This window comes from Copadichromis virginalis, linkage group LG5 (assembly GCF_057382275.1).
Source record: "Copadichromis virginalis isolate Kocher_CV1m ecotype Utaka linkage group LG5, C_Virginalis_male_GT1.1, whole genome shotgun sequence".
NCBI classification, from domain to species: Eukaryota; Metazoa; Chordata; class Actinopteri; order Cichliformes; family Cichlidae; genus Copadichromis; species Copadichromis virginalis.
Window position 1 is genome coordinate 42,263,677 of NC_140622.1, and position 13,023 is coordinate 42,276,699.

General features: G+C 44.9%; 2 protein-coding genes across 5 annotated transcripts in view; both read left to right on the plus strand.

Annotated features, from left to right (window-relative positions):
* kcnq2b (potassium voltage-gated channel, KQT-like subfamily, member 2b) overlaps positions 1-3,011 on the plus strand; it is a 30,761-nt gene extending 27,750 nt beyond the window's left edge. For all 3 annotated transcript variants that reach the window (XM_085457887.1, XM_085457886.1, XM_085457888.1), the window contains one exon: positions 366-3,011. In XM_085457887.1, the coding sequence (XP_085314013.1) occupies positions 366-999 (634 nt within the window). In that variant the 3' untranslated portion in view covers positions 1,000-3,011. The remainder of the gene's footprint in view (positions 1-365) is intronic.
* Positions 3,012-9,924: 6,913 nt separating this feature from the next.
* On the plus strand, positions 9,925-12,675 carry LOC146710444 (uncharacterized). Of its 2 annotated transcripts, XM_085457889.1 has the most exons (5): positions 9,925-10,146; positions 10,479-10,570; positions 10,949-11,143; positions 11,232-11,308; positions 11,566-12,675. In XM_085457889.1, the coding sequence occupies exons 1-5, from the start codon at positions 9,996-9,998 to the stop codon at positions 12,539-12,541; spliced, it is 1,491 nt and encodes a 496-aa protein (XP_085314015.1). In that variant the 5' UTR covers positions 9,925-9,995; the 3' UTR covers positions 12,542-12,675. The 2 variants fall into 2 exon arrangements, with proteins under 2 accessions (XP_085314015.1, XP_085314017.1); XM_085457891.1 differs by lacking the exon at positions 10,479-10,570 and having other exon boundaries at positions 10,043-10,146.
* Positions 12,676-13,023: the final 348 nt, after the last annotated feature.

Below are 13,023 nucleotides of genomic sequence, written 5' to 3' on the forward strand. Positions count from 1 at the left end.
GCCATCTGCTGTGATTGGTTGGAGTGAGAGAAGGAAGACAGGATAAAGACATGCTGTGGAAGAGAGACAGAGGTTAATAACAGATATGATTCAGTGCAAAGAGGTCTGTTAATACATAGTGAGTGAAGAAGAAACACCCAGTGCATCATGGGAATCCCCGGCAGCCTACGTCTATTGCAGCATAACTAAGGGAGGATTCAGGGTCACCTGGTCCAGCCCTAACTATATGCTTTAGCAAAAAGGAATCTGTTATCTTCCACTTGACCTCAGATCTAGCTGTTCATAAACAACTTCCTTTTGATAATCTCAGAACTTCCTGTTGATAAAATGGCGGTTACTTACTAATGTGTTTACATTTTGCACAGAGGGTTGCCAGGTGAACATGTGGAGAAGGCTCGGGTTGTGACGAAGATGGTTCGCTCCAGCAGTTCCACCGGACACAGGAACTACAATGCCCCCACATGTCCTCCCTCCACCTCCTGGCAGCCCATCAGCTCCCAGCTCCACCAGCAGGCTCCGCCCCCTCCTCATCGTAGCCAGGGTAATACTCCAAGTCCGGTGGGGGATGGGTCATTGGTTCGACTGCCCCCTCCTCCATCTGGGGAGAGACACAGTGGGAACCGATCGAACCGTCACAGCACCGGAGACCGAGGGGGGGCGGAGAAACAGGAGAGGGCAGGAGAGGGGTCCAATGGGATGGGAGGAGGAGGCGAGGAGGGGAAGCCTGACAGTGACACCTCTATCTCCATTCCATCGGTGGACCATGAGGAGCTGGAGCGTTCTTTCAGTGGCTTCTCCATCTCCCAGTCCAGAGACAACCTGGACTTCCTCAACAATGGATTCTACTCCTCCAACAACCTGGGAGATCGCCATGGTGGGGGAGGAGCTGCCTGCTGCACCGCCGTCCGGTCCTACATCGCTGAGGGGGAGTCAGACTCCGACTCCGAGCTCTGTGCCCCGTCGCCGCACTCGGACCGGGCCTGGACTGGAACCAAATGAAGCTGCGAGAAATCCAGAGTCACAACCAGCAGAACATTTAAAGTATTCATCAAAATGTGAATAAAAAGTAAACATAAAGATTTAAACCACCAGCTGGAGGCTCACAGCAAAGGATTATTGTGTACAGAGCTCAGCGGCCGCACCCATGATGGTACGATTTACGTGACAGATTCTGCACGGCAAACATCTGTCCACACTGTCACCAACTGGCACACTGCTGGGACACGCTTTCACCTGATTGGTTGCTTGTTTCTATGTATAAAATAATCACATAATCTCAGCTCGCCAATACATTTGTTAATCGTTTAAACAAAGAAAAGTTGGAAAGATGGACCAGACTGCTGTTTGTTTATCTACTTCCTGTCCAAAGTTTAGGAAGTAGATCCGGAGCTGCTGGGTTTTAACTTTCAGGTGAACCACGAGCTTTCAGGTAACTTTGGCTATGTATGGGATCTGTATCTTATTCTGCTCTCTAGAGGCTGCAGCAGTATCAATGAACTCTGTTTATATGTTTTTTAATATTCTGGTTATTTAACTAAATGTGACTCTGCACGGTCACTGGAGCATCTTCTTACTGTGACACTATCAGCTTGCACCTGCTCATCTACTACATGTAATCTTTAGCAGGTTATTGTTTTTTCCCCAGGTGTTTGTGGAAGACTGTATGGACGATTTGATAGGTCAGTGCTAACACACATGCTTATGTATTTTGAAAGATAATAAATAAGACATAATCTTCCAGTAACTCCATGCTTCACAGACCTGCTGCAAATTTACTGCTGCTGTGATTTCAGAGTAGACATCAGGGGAAGATTACTTTTAATGCTTGTTGCCAATCGGGCTCTCTAAATATGGTAAGCATTGCTGAAAACTTAAATTTTAGCGTTTTTCAGCTTATGAAAAACAAAAACCAAAATCATACAACCTGAAAAGGTCATCGGCCAGAATATTTTCAGTTCCCTTTTTATGTTGAATGTCTAGAGTGTATTCCTGCGTCAGCAGAGCCTGTCACGTTGAATATACGTGAAAGGAAAACGATCAGTGTGCACAACGATAGGCAAAATACTGGACTGCAGGTAAACTTGGAGGTGCTGAAGAGCCAACAACAAACCCATAGTTTCCTTTTCAATAGTGGAATAATTGAGCTGATTTTTGTTAAACTTGCAGGAGAAATAGCAAACGGGGTGGTCCAAACCCTGCACATCTTCCAGCAACAGCACTGCTCCAGCCCCAACTTCCAATTTGAAAGGTCAGGTCAACTCAGGTGCAGCGAGCATGGGGTGTGGCAAAGGAGGGATTTAGCACTTTCAAAAGCACCCTGACACTCATCTGACCAAACAAAATCAACCTTTGGACAGTAGATTAGAATCAGAAAGACTTTATTTTTTATATTATTATTCCCAAGGGGCAATTAAGACTAGTTAATGGTTAATGGTTGGACCGTGGAGGAGAAATTTCTGCAGATTTGCTGTAATAACCAACCATTCCCAGAAACCTATGCAGCTCACGCATTGTTTTAGTTGTGGAATAATCTTTAAGCGCAACAAAGTTGGACTTCATGGGCTGTACCTGCCCATGTCAAATGATCTTGCCGAGTTTCCGGATAAACCACCAGGTCATCCAAATAGGCACTGCAGTTGGAGAGGCCACTCAGAACTTTATCAGCCTCTGAAAGGTAACATGAGCATTACTGATATCAAATGCTATGAGAGTATAAAAAGTCATCTGATGATGGCTTAAATGTTGGAAGCATGTTCAGTTAAGGAGACTTGCTAGTAACCTTTAAGGTTTTCCAGTTTGGGTACAGCTCCAGGGGCTCTGATCTGTTTCAGCAGATATTCAGTTTCCTGTTTTGTTAGTGAGTGCTTTACAGGCAGTGTTGGAGAGTAACGGAGTACATGTGCCGGTGTTACGTATTTAAAATACAAAATATGAGTAACTGTATTCTGTTACAGTTACCGTTTAAAACGGTAGTATTCAGAATGCTTTGCTGAAATAAATGGGTTACACAGCGGTATTTTCCTGTTTCATATGTTCGGCTATGTCCTCTCTATTTTTGGTAATTCCATGCCGGTGGAAACCCAAACAAAACACGCATTAAGAGGCGTATTAGCCAGAGGTCCCTTTACTACGGTTCGGAGCCGCGGACCTGTTTTATATACGCGCCGAATAGTTTTTTATACGAGATCGCTGCAAAAAGTGCAGTCTTACCTAATGTCCACCTACTGTTACTCATTTATATTAAGATTTTATATAAAATGAGTGTTATAGAGTCTGACAGCTGCTGGTAAGAATGACCTGCGGTAGCGCTCCTTCCTACGCTGTGGGTGTAAAAGTCTACTGCTGAACGAGCTGCTCGGTGCTCGTCCAGTCTCACGCAGGGGATGGGAGCTGTTGTCCATGATGGATGTTAGCTTCGACAACATCTTCTCCTCCCCAACCTGCTCGATGTACTCCAGCAGACAGTCCACAATGTCAGTGTTGTCTGAGAACTTCTGGATATGGCAAGTGTCTGTGTTATAACTGAAGTCCGCAGTGTACAGGGTGAAGATTAAAGGGGCGAGTACTGTTCCTTATGGGGCCCCCGTGCTACAGACTACCACCTCAGACACTCACATACTGGGGTCTTCTGGTGAGGTAGTCAATAATCCACGAGGACAGCTGATGGTCCATTCCCACCAATCCCTGCATCTTCTCCCTTAGCACTGAGGGTTGGATTGTATTGAAGGCAGGTGACCGCGTCATCCACCCCGATGTTAGGCTGGTAGGCAAACTGCAGCGGGTCTAGATCTCTCCCAACTGGTGGGCGAAAGTGGTGTAGTATGATCCTCTCCATGGTCTTTATCAGGTTTGAAGTCAGGGCAACGAGTCTGAAGTGGTTTGGCTCCTTGGGTTGCGTTGTCTTTGGGACAGGCACCAAACAAGAGGTCTTCCACAGAATGGAGACCCTCTCCAGGCTGAGACTGAGGTTAAAGATAACCTCACAGAGTTGATCTGCACAGTCCCTCAAAAGTCCGGAGCTGAGTCCTCTGCCTCCTCAGTTGTGGTCCCAGCTCTGCCAGCGAGAGCTCAAATTGCCCCCCTGACATCCTGAAATATGTCTGTAAGCTTCAGCTCCTGGATCAAACCAGGAAAATCCCCCTGCTGCTGCCTACTAAATGGTAAATGATAAATGGCCTGTATTTATATAGCGCTTTACTAGTCCCTAAGGACCCCAAAGCGCTTTACATATCCAGTCATCCACCCATTCACACACACATTCACATACTGGTGATGGCAAGCTACATCTTGCAAACACATATTTGTGCTGCAATGTCATGCACAAACTATTGGACCCTTAAGATCAAACCTACGTCATTCTTTTGGTCCATTGCAGTGCGGTAAGCCATCAAACACCCTTATTTGAAAATCAGAATTACATAAAATTGATTGTTTGGCCAAAAATGGGTAAATGACGTAATTAAAAAAAAAATACAATTTACATGTGTTGAGTTTAGAATGAAAGCAGTTTTACCTAATTTATATGATTTAGTACTGTCAACAGCAAGGAATTAAAAAAGGTGGTTATAATGGGTTTCATTACAAGTTTCATTACATTTGCACAACACAGCAAAAATGGTCACATATGGCAAACAATGCAACAAAAAAACCCCCAAACAACACATAAAAAAACAAACAAACAGCCGGGGCCTTCATCTGCCCATTAAATGTCAAACATCGCATTGACCCGTAGTCCCTGCTCATCAGCACATGCTTTTAAAAAGAGCTCCATGTCCTCTGCAAACTGGAAAACAAAGAGGAGGAAGTCCCTCTACACAAACACAGTGCAGATGACAGGCCAGGCAAACATTGATGTGTTTGAATGCCTCCTCATCATGTGAGCCTTGAAGTTTTTTTTAAGAACACTAAGACCACAGTGAGGGCGTTTCATTTTCATGGACTTTCTATAAGCCGCAGTTTCATTTAGCACAGAGGGAGGAGCACATGAATGTTCTACTGAAGATTCAGAAAATGGTTTAGATGCTGGAGATGTGTCCTGCATCAGCATATCATTTTGTCTGTGAGAGAGGAAAACCCCCACATGTAATTTAAATGCAGTTGTATAGAATGCAATCAGTTTATCCAACAATCAGATTGTACATATTAAGAAAAACATCCAAGCCATCCTCAGTAATGAAAGCAAAATGGTGTGGATCACAAGAGCTGTCAAGAAATGTGGTGAACAGGAAATAAAAATATTCTTAATAAAAACACACTTTATTCTCTTGCTGATGCACTGAACTGTACAATGTGAAAAGCAACTTGTAAGTCAACAAAGAGACTGCAGAAGTGCTGAAAAGAAGGGCATATTTATAACTTTAACTATGAGGTATATTTAACACCAACAAAGCATTTTTAATGTGTCCATTTATTTGCTCCTCAATCTTTGCCCTGACAGCAGGGCTGAAAGTGGGGCACAGAGGGCAGTGAAACAGGCAACACGTGGTGCATTTCTGCAATTCTGGCTTGGAGGCAGAACTCCAAATTGATATGTGCATCTAAAACAGAGAAAAGTACACACATTCCTTACTAAAGTTTAGATTCCTCTGTTTAAAAATACTCGAGTAAAAGTAGAAGTATTCACTCAACTTTTTACTCAAGTGGAAGTAAGAAGTACAGGCTTTTGTACTTTAAGTACAAAAATTCTAAGTAATCTTGCTTCCACAGTGCGCGGGGGGGAATAATGTAATGACCCTGATTTGAAAATGTCGGGAGTACAAAGTGCAGGTACTTGTGCTAAAATGTAAGAAGTAGAAGTATAAATTAGGCACAAAAAAGTACAGCGGTAAAGTACAGATACCAGAAAATTCTATTTAAGTAATGAAGTATTTGTACTTCGTTACTTTCCGTCTCTGAAGCCAACAAAAAAATCATATTCTAATGCAAAATGTGTATTTTTTTGGCTTGTCGCCCACAGAAGCCCTTAATCCAGCTCTCTTACTTTAACCAGGGCCAGTAAATGGACACATCTGTGTTTCTCTGCGAAGCACGATAAAAAAAACACAATTTAACAATGAGTGTTGTTGTAACGCAAACAGAGTGCCAACATGATCAGTGTAAGCAAACTAGATGATTCCTAGAATTATGAAATTACTAACGGCAAATGTACATATGAAAGACTCTGTCCCAACCTTTACGATCCACTTGCAAGGTTTCCACTGTATCCACGTGTTTCTGGCTACTGTGGAGGTTGCAATATGGCGCTCCACAGTGGCTGCAGCCAGACCCTTCTCTATTTGCCTGAGCTCCAGCTAGATGAAGAGTTTGAAAAAAGTTTAGTGCATCAGCTAATTGTTCTGCTCTGATTGGTTGATAAAAGTCACCTGCTTTAACACAAATGGAGGACTGAATGTAAAAACGTTGTTTGCTGTTTAAGTGGACGCTGCTAAGCCCATCATCTTTGTTTCCTGTTTGAAAACCAGGAAATATTTTTTGATGTGATAAATTTTGGATTTGTCCTTCGTTAATGTTCAGTTAGGAAGGTAAATGCTGGACATCAACTATCATCTAGGTTCAGTTCCATAATCAATTTTTCATCATTGTTTTTATTGCAGATTTTCCTTTAACACGACAGTGTCTCGACATTAGACACAGAACAACAAAACAGTACTAACACAAAACGTACACAACAGCTCTTAAATAAGGCATAATACAAGATACAAAATATAACATACAAGAGGTGGTGAGTCAGTCTTACAGCGCCCGGGTGATGATCACGTGCGTAGTAGTCCTTTGAATAAGATAGCGGAAAGGTCCGGTCCAATATAGTCCAAAAAGGGGTGCCACATCCCGTAGAACTGACCCACACTGTGGTGTATAATGTGTGTGAGGTATTCCAGAGGAATCAGTTCGAAAATTATTTTGCGCCAGCCACAGACAGTGGGAGTCCTATCGTTGATCCATTGTAAGAGGATATTTTTCCTGGCTGCAAATGTTAGAGTGTTATACAATCTTTTGTTGGCTGCCGCTTTTAGGCGGTCACTTGGAAGACCTAGAATCAGGGATAAAGGGTCCATCTCTATATCAACGTGGAAGATTTTCCCCAGTTCACCTGTAATGTCAGCCCAGTATTCTTGAAGCTTGTAACAGGACCAAAAACAGTGAGTTAAAGTCCCTACATCAGTTTTGCACTTAAGACACACAGGGGAAAGAGAGCGGTTGAAGAGGTGTCTGCGGTGAGGGGATACGTGCAATCCCTCCGGGGTCCGAGGGATTGCACGTCCGAGGACCCCGGAGGGAAAGCAGGGTTATTCATTATAGGGGTAAAGGTTGATGTTATTCTCGATCTTCTCGATGACAAGATGGCGCGGCCACGTCCAGACGCCTTCCTGACCGCGCCGCTCCGACTATCCACTTTTCGTGTTTTTTACTTATTTTTTGCTCTGGTTTACATCCCAAAATCCTCTAGTCTTATAGTATACGACAGCGGATCATTTGTAAACATCGGTGCCAAGGTTGCACATTTAATCTTGGACACTTTTAAACCTGACCCTTCCTGGCCGCCAGAGATTCTACGCGGCGCGGAGAACAACAAAGGACGGGCCTCTCATCCGAGGCGCAGAACAAAGAAGCGCCGGGGAAAACGCGCTGGTATTAGGAACAGACTGAGACAGCAGGCGCATCGCGCACCACTGCCCAGTATCCTACTGGCCAATGTACAATCCATGGAGAACAAGCTCGATGACCTAAGAGCAAGGGTCACCTTCCAACGTGACATGAGGGACTGCAACATTCTGTGCTTCACGGAGACATGGCTGACCCCCACCGTGCCGGACCAGGCCGTAACTCCGTCGGATTCATTCTTTGTGCTCCGCGCGGACAGGACGGCAGAGTCGAACAAAACCAAAGGTGGGGGAGTGTGTTTCATGGTAAACAGAAAGTGGTGTGATGCCAGGAGCATTTCTACTCTCTCCAGCGGCTGCTCGCCACATCTGGAGTTCCTGAGCATTAAGTGCCGCCCTTTCTATCTGCCCCGTGAGTTCACCTCAGTCATCGCCACGGTGGTCTACATCCCACCCCAAACGGACACAGGTATGGCTTTGTCCGAATTACATGATGTGCTGAGCTCGCTTCAAAACAAGGACCCGGGCGCAGCCCTCATTGTAGCAGGAGACTTTAACAAAGCGAACCTCAGACAAGTCATGCCAAACTTTTACCAGCATGTCTCGTGTCCAACGAGAGGGGATCGGATTTTGGATCACTGCTACACGCCATACAAGCAGGGCTACAAAGCTGTCTCACACCCGGCTTTTGGGAAGTCTGACCACAACGCCATCTTCCTCATCCCCCAGTATAAACAAAGCATACGGAGGGAAGAAGTAACCACGAGGGAGGTAAAACGGTGGACTGCCCAATCAGAAGCTACGCTACAGGACGCACTCAACGACGTAGACTGGGACATGTTCAGAGCATGCGCAGTCGACATCAACGAGTTTACGGAAGTAGCAGTATGCTTCGTCAATATGCTAGCGGAGGAGATTATCCCCACTGCGAGAGTCACCACATTCCCAAACAAGAAACCGTGGATGGACAGATCGATCCGCACTGCAGTAAACGCCAGGACCGCCTCCTACAACGCGGGTCTCGCCGCTGGCGATATGAGCGCCTACAAAGCGGCCTCATATGGCGTGCGGCGCGCGGTGAGAGATGCCAAACGCCGGTACCGGGAACGTGTGGAGTCCCGCTTCCACCAGGGCGACACACGGAGTATGTGGCACGGACTACGCACCATTACGGACTACAAAGCCAGGGACACTGCGCCGATCAACGCCGCCTCTGCATTCACCAACGAGCTGAATCGGTTCTACGCCCGTTTCGAGGTTAGCCAGGCGGCTAATGCTATCTACCGCCTGACTACCGAGGACAGTGACGTCATCAGCGAGAGACCGGTGACCAGCATCGCGGAGCATGACGTCCGAGCGGCACTGAGGAGAGTGAACACAAGGAAAGCGGCGGGGCCAGACGGCATCACCGGCCGTCTGCTGCGCTGCTGTGCTGACCAGCTAGCAGGTGTGTTCACTTACATCTTCAACGAGTCCCTGGCGAAGTCTGTGGTCCCCACATGCTTCAAAAGATCCACCATCATCCGTGTGCCCAAGAACAGCAAACCCTCATCCCTCAGCTCTACTCCCTCTACACTTCAGACTGTGTGGCCACCCATGGCTCCAACACCATTGTGAAGTTTGCTGACGACACAGTGGTGTTGGGTGCCATCTCCAACAACGATGAGGCGGCCTACATGGATGAAGTGAAGGATCTGGCATCGTGGTGCCAGGACAACCACCTCCAGCTGAACGTCAGCAAGACCAAGGAGCTGGTGGTGGACTTCAGAAGGGGTCAGCACAGAGACTACAAGCCCATTATCATCAATGGAGCTCCAGTGGAGAGGGTGCAGTCCTTCAAGTATCTTGGTGTCCACATCTCCTCAGACCTGACATGGGCTGCCCACATTCAGGTCCAGACCAAAAAGGCTAGGCAGCGCCTGTATCACCTATGACAACTGAGGAAGTTCAGGGTCTCTCCAAAGATCCTCAGGATTTTCTATACAGGCGCTGTGGAGAGCATCCTCACACAGAACATGACATCGTGGTTTGGGAACAGCTGTGTGAAGGACCAAAAAGCTCTCCAGAGAGTGATCCGTACAGCAGAACGCTGCTGCAGGATTACTCTCCCCCCGCTTCAGGACACCTACACCAGGAGATGCCGGACTAGAGCAGCGCAGATACTGAAGGACCCGTCCCATCCAGGCAACAAACTGTTCCAACTTCTGCAATCTGGTAGAAGGTTCCGCATCTTCCGGGCAAGGACAGAGAGACTCAAGAGGAGCTTCTATCCCCAAGCCATCCGTGCCCTAAACACACACACCCGCCCTCTCACATCACCTATAATGGACTACTTGCACTAACACTTCCGCGTTCTATGTAGTCCTGCCCCAGTGCTTCCGGTGCGGTTAAACCATGGCGACGTTCTACACTCGCTGCCTACAAGAGCTCCCAAAATTGAACATCACCGATGTTCATCGGATTTGCAGAGTGACGACTACCCCCGCCAGCAAATTAGATAAAGGATTTAAGTTATATGCTGCATCATATATACACAACTACGAAGGTAAGAAAACGTAAATTAACGGACAAAGAAACGCTAGCTAACGTCAAATGCAAACACTACGTTACTCCGCTATGTCCTTCATTTGATGTCAGTTCTCTACATTACATGTTTTCTTAAACGGTGTTTTATGTCGTCCTAAACTATAGTTGAGGTTTTCTTAACTAATGTCACTTTTGTAGTTAGACACTGTTATAATAGCGTTAGGTAGTTGGCTAACTATGGAGGTAGTTAACTACCTAATGCTACTCTTGCTAAGTGTAAAATATATGTTTAAGACATGCTGAAATGAGTAATACAGAAATAATGCTAATGGTACTTGTATCTTTATTCAGTGTCCAATAAAGACAGGTTGTCAGGGGAGGTCGGTGTGAGAGCCCTGTGCTACAGGTCAATGAGGAAGAGTGAGGCACCACACAGACTAAGTGTAGGCAGGAAGCTGTGTAAAGTTGTTAATCCCCGTTCAGTGGGGTTCAGTTCATTTAAGCATTAGTTAAGTTCATTCCTAAAGGCCCATCAACTTGAATGTTTTCCTTGTCTCCCTGCTTTATCACTCCTAATTTGACTAGTCAGATAGTTAAATCAACGTGTGTTTGGGTGATCAGAAACATTTGACAACCAGTTAATACTGCAAATATACACAATCTAAGTTATTACAGTTATCAAGCATGGTTAAGTTGTTTTAATAGGGAGAGAAGGAAACACTAAGCATTCAGGAGGGTGCGTAACCATAACACTGAACTATGTTCCTGTTCAGCTCTTCCATGAAGATGTTACATTTTTAATTTTCGTTCTTTCTTCTTAGATTAAGCTTCTGGATTCATCGCCGGTGATACTGACACATAGCCAGTGCTCCTGTGTGGCAGGCGCTGTTATGTGCAATCACACAGTGGCACTGCTCTTCCAAACAGCACACTACTCACAACTCAGAGTGCCGGTTGTCCCCCCTGTGCATAGCTGCACGGAATCTGAACAGCAATGGCACAAGCCACGGACAGTGGTAATTTAAATGAGGTTAAAGTTTTTGAATTAGTCCATGTTTACATATGAACAGCAACACCATCCATAGTAAATGTGTCTTCTGTTAGGGTGTGAGGCCAGGACCCATCAACTCCATGGTCTTCACTAAGCCGGTACCAAATAGGATGGCCCAGACTGGAGTACGGTAATTAGATTTGTAAAATTTGGTTTCACGTGTTACAAATGTATGTTGCTATTTTTTTTCATACATACATGTGTCAGAATAGGTATTAATTTACATACAACATTACACTTTCTGAAGACGGCTAACTCAGTCATGTACATATACATCCCAGTCTCTAACTTATGCACCACTGTTTTACACCTTTTAGTTTTTAGTTTAGTTGTTGTTCAGTATAACAACCTTCTTCCTTACATTATTGTCATTGATGTTTTCTTTAGGAGTGGCTTCTACAGAGGCATGGTGGGTCCGTTACCAGATCCCTGCTTGTTCAGAATAACGGAGGCATATGCAAAATTTAATATTGAGGACAGGCCACTTGTGACCACAATGAACATGAGACCTGACAAGCCCCTTGTGGAAAGTGCCTTTGGGCTGGTGCAGGAGGGCAGTGTTCTGTCATATCAGCAGCCGGTTTTGACAACCCGGTACATCACACTACACCGCGATGCACCACCAACACCGCACTTGCCTCTGGAGGGGTATGACATCTTGCCATCAGATTGTGTGTTTGTGTGCTCAGAAGAAGAGCTTCTGCATCTGAAAAGCTTGTCTGTAACTCTGGAAATGGCTCACAAAATAGAGGAAGCTACACGTGAGCAAAGCTCTTCGTCTGAGTGGCATCAGCTCCGCAGGCCCAGAGTGACTGCCTCTAGGTTTCGGGAGGTGTGTCACGTCAGAGGCCAGAGCTCGGCCGAGTCACTAGCAGAGCGTATATTGAAGGGAACAAGGCAGACAGCAGACATGAGGAGAGGAACTGAGATGGAGCCTGCAATAGCAGCAGAGTATAGTAGGCTAATGAATGTTAACTACTCACCCTGTGGTCTGGTCATTCACCCCATTGCCCCCTGGCTTGCTGCATCTCCTGATGGTGTTGTTTTTGACCCCAATGAATACCCCCAGTTTGGCTTCGTCGAATTCAAATGTCCCAATGTACAAAACTTTATTGACTGCAAATATGTGCAGATGGAATGTGGTACCCCTAAACTAAAAAAGAGCCACGCATATTACTGGCAGGTGCAAGGACAACTGCTCATCAGTGGGATGCAGTGGTGTGACTTTGTTGTGTGGGCACAAGAGGACTACCTAGTGCAAAGAATATACATGGATACAGATGTGCACAATGCAATCAGAGAAAAGGCAGACTATTTCTTTTTTTACATATATATGCCAAGATACCTGTGTTTGAAAAAATGAACAGTGAAAACAGCAAAAAGAAAAACAGATCCTTCAGGCTGGCTGGAACAAAATAACTGATGTTTTATTTTCATGAATTCTTTTGTTGTTACATGTTACTTTTATGTGACATCAATAAACTGTTATTTAAGCAATGGCATCAATTTAATTTTTAAAAACACACATTAAAACGTTGAATTTGTGCAGAACTTATTTACATGGTAAGTATTTAAAACTCCATGCCTAGCATACTGATATACATTTAGACAATAACACAACTGAACTGTAGAAAATGACAAATGGTATTTTTGATGTTCCAAAAGCTCAATGTCACTTATGATTTTAAAACGATTTAGTGATTTACTTTATAATTTTGATAAACAGTTTTGTTGAATCTGAATAGTAATATAGTAGTATAATTAAACAGTATTATTAACATTAAACATTTGCAATGAATTTGAATTATCAATAACTGAAACTCAACTATCAGCACTCAAGTACCA

Coding starts and splice junctions, on each gene's coding strand:
- LOC146710444 (XM_085457889.1), top strand. CDS start 9,996: ATGGCGACGTTCTACACTCGCTGCCTACAAGAGCTCCCAAAATTGAAC. Junction 10,571..10,948: donor AGGCACCACACAGACTAAGT/GTAGGCAGGAAG, acceptor CTTTCTTCTTAG/ATTAAGCTTCTGGATTCATC. Junction 11,144..11,231: donor GGCACAAGCCACGGACAGTG/GTAATTTAAATG, acceptor GTCTTCTGTTAG/GGTGTGAGGCCAGGACCCAT.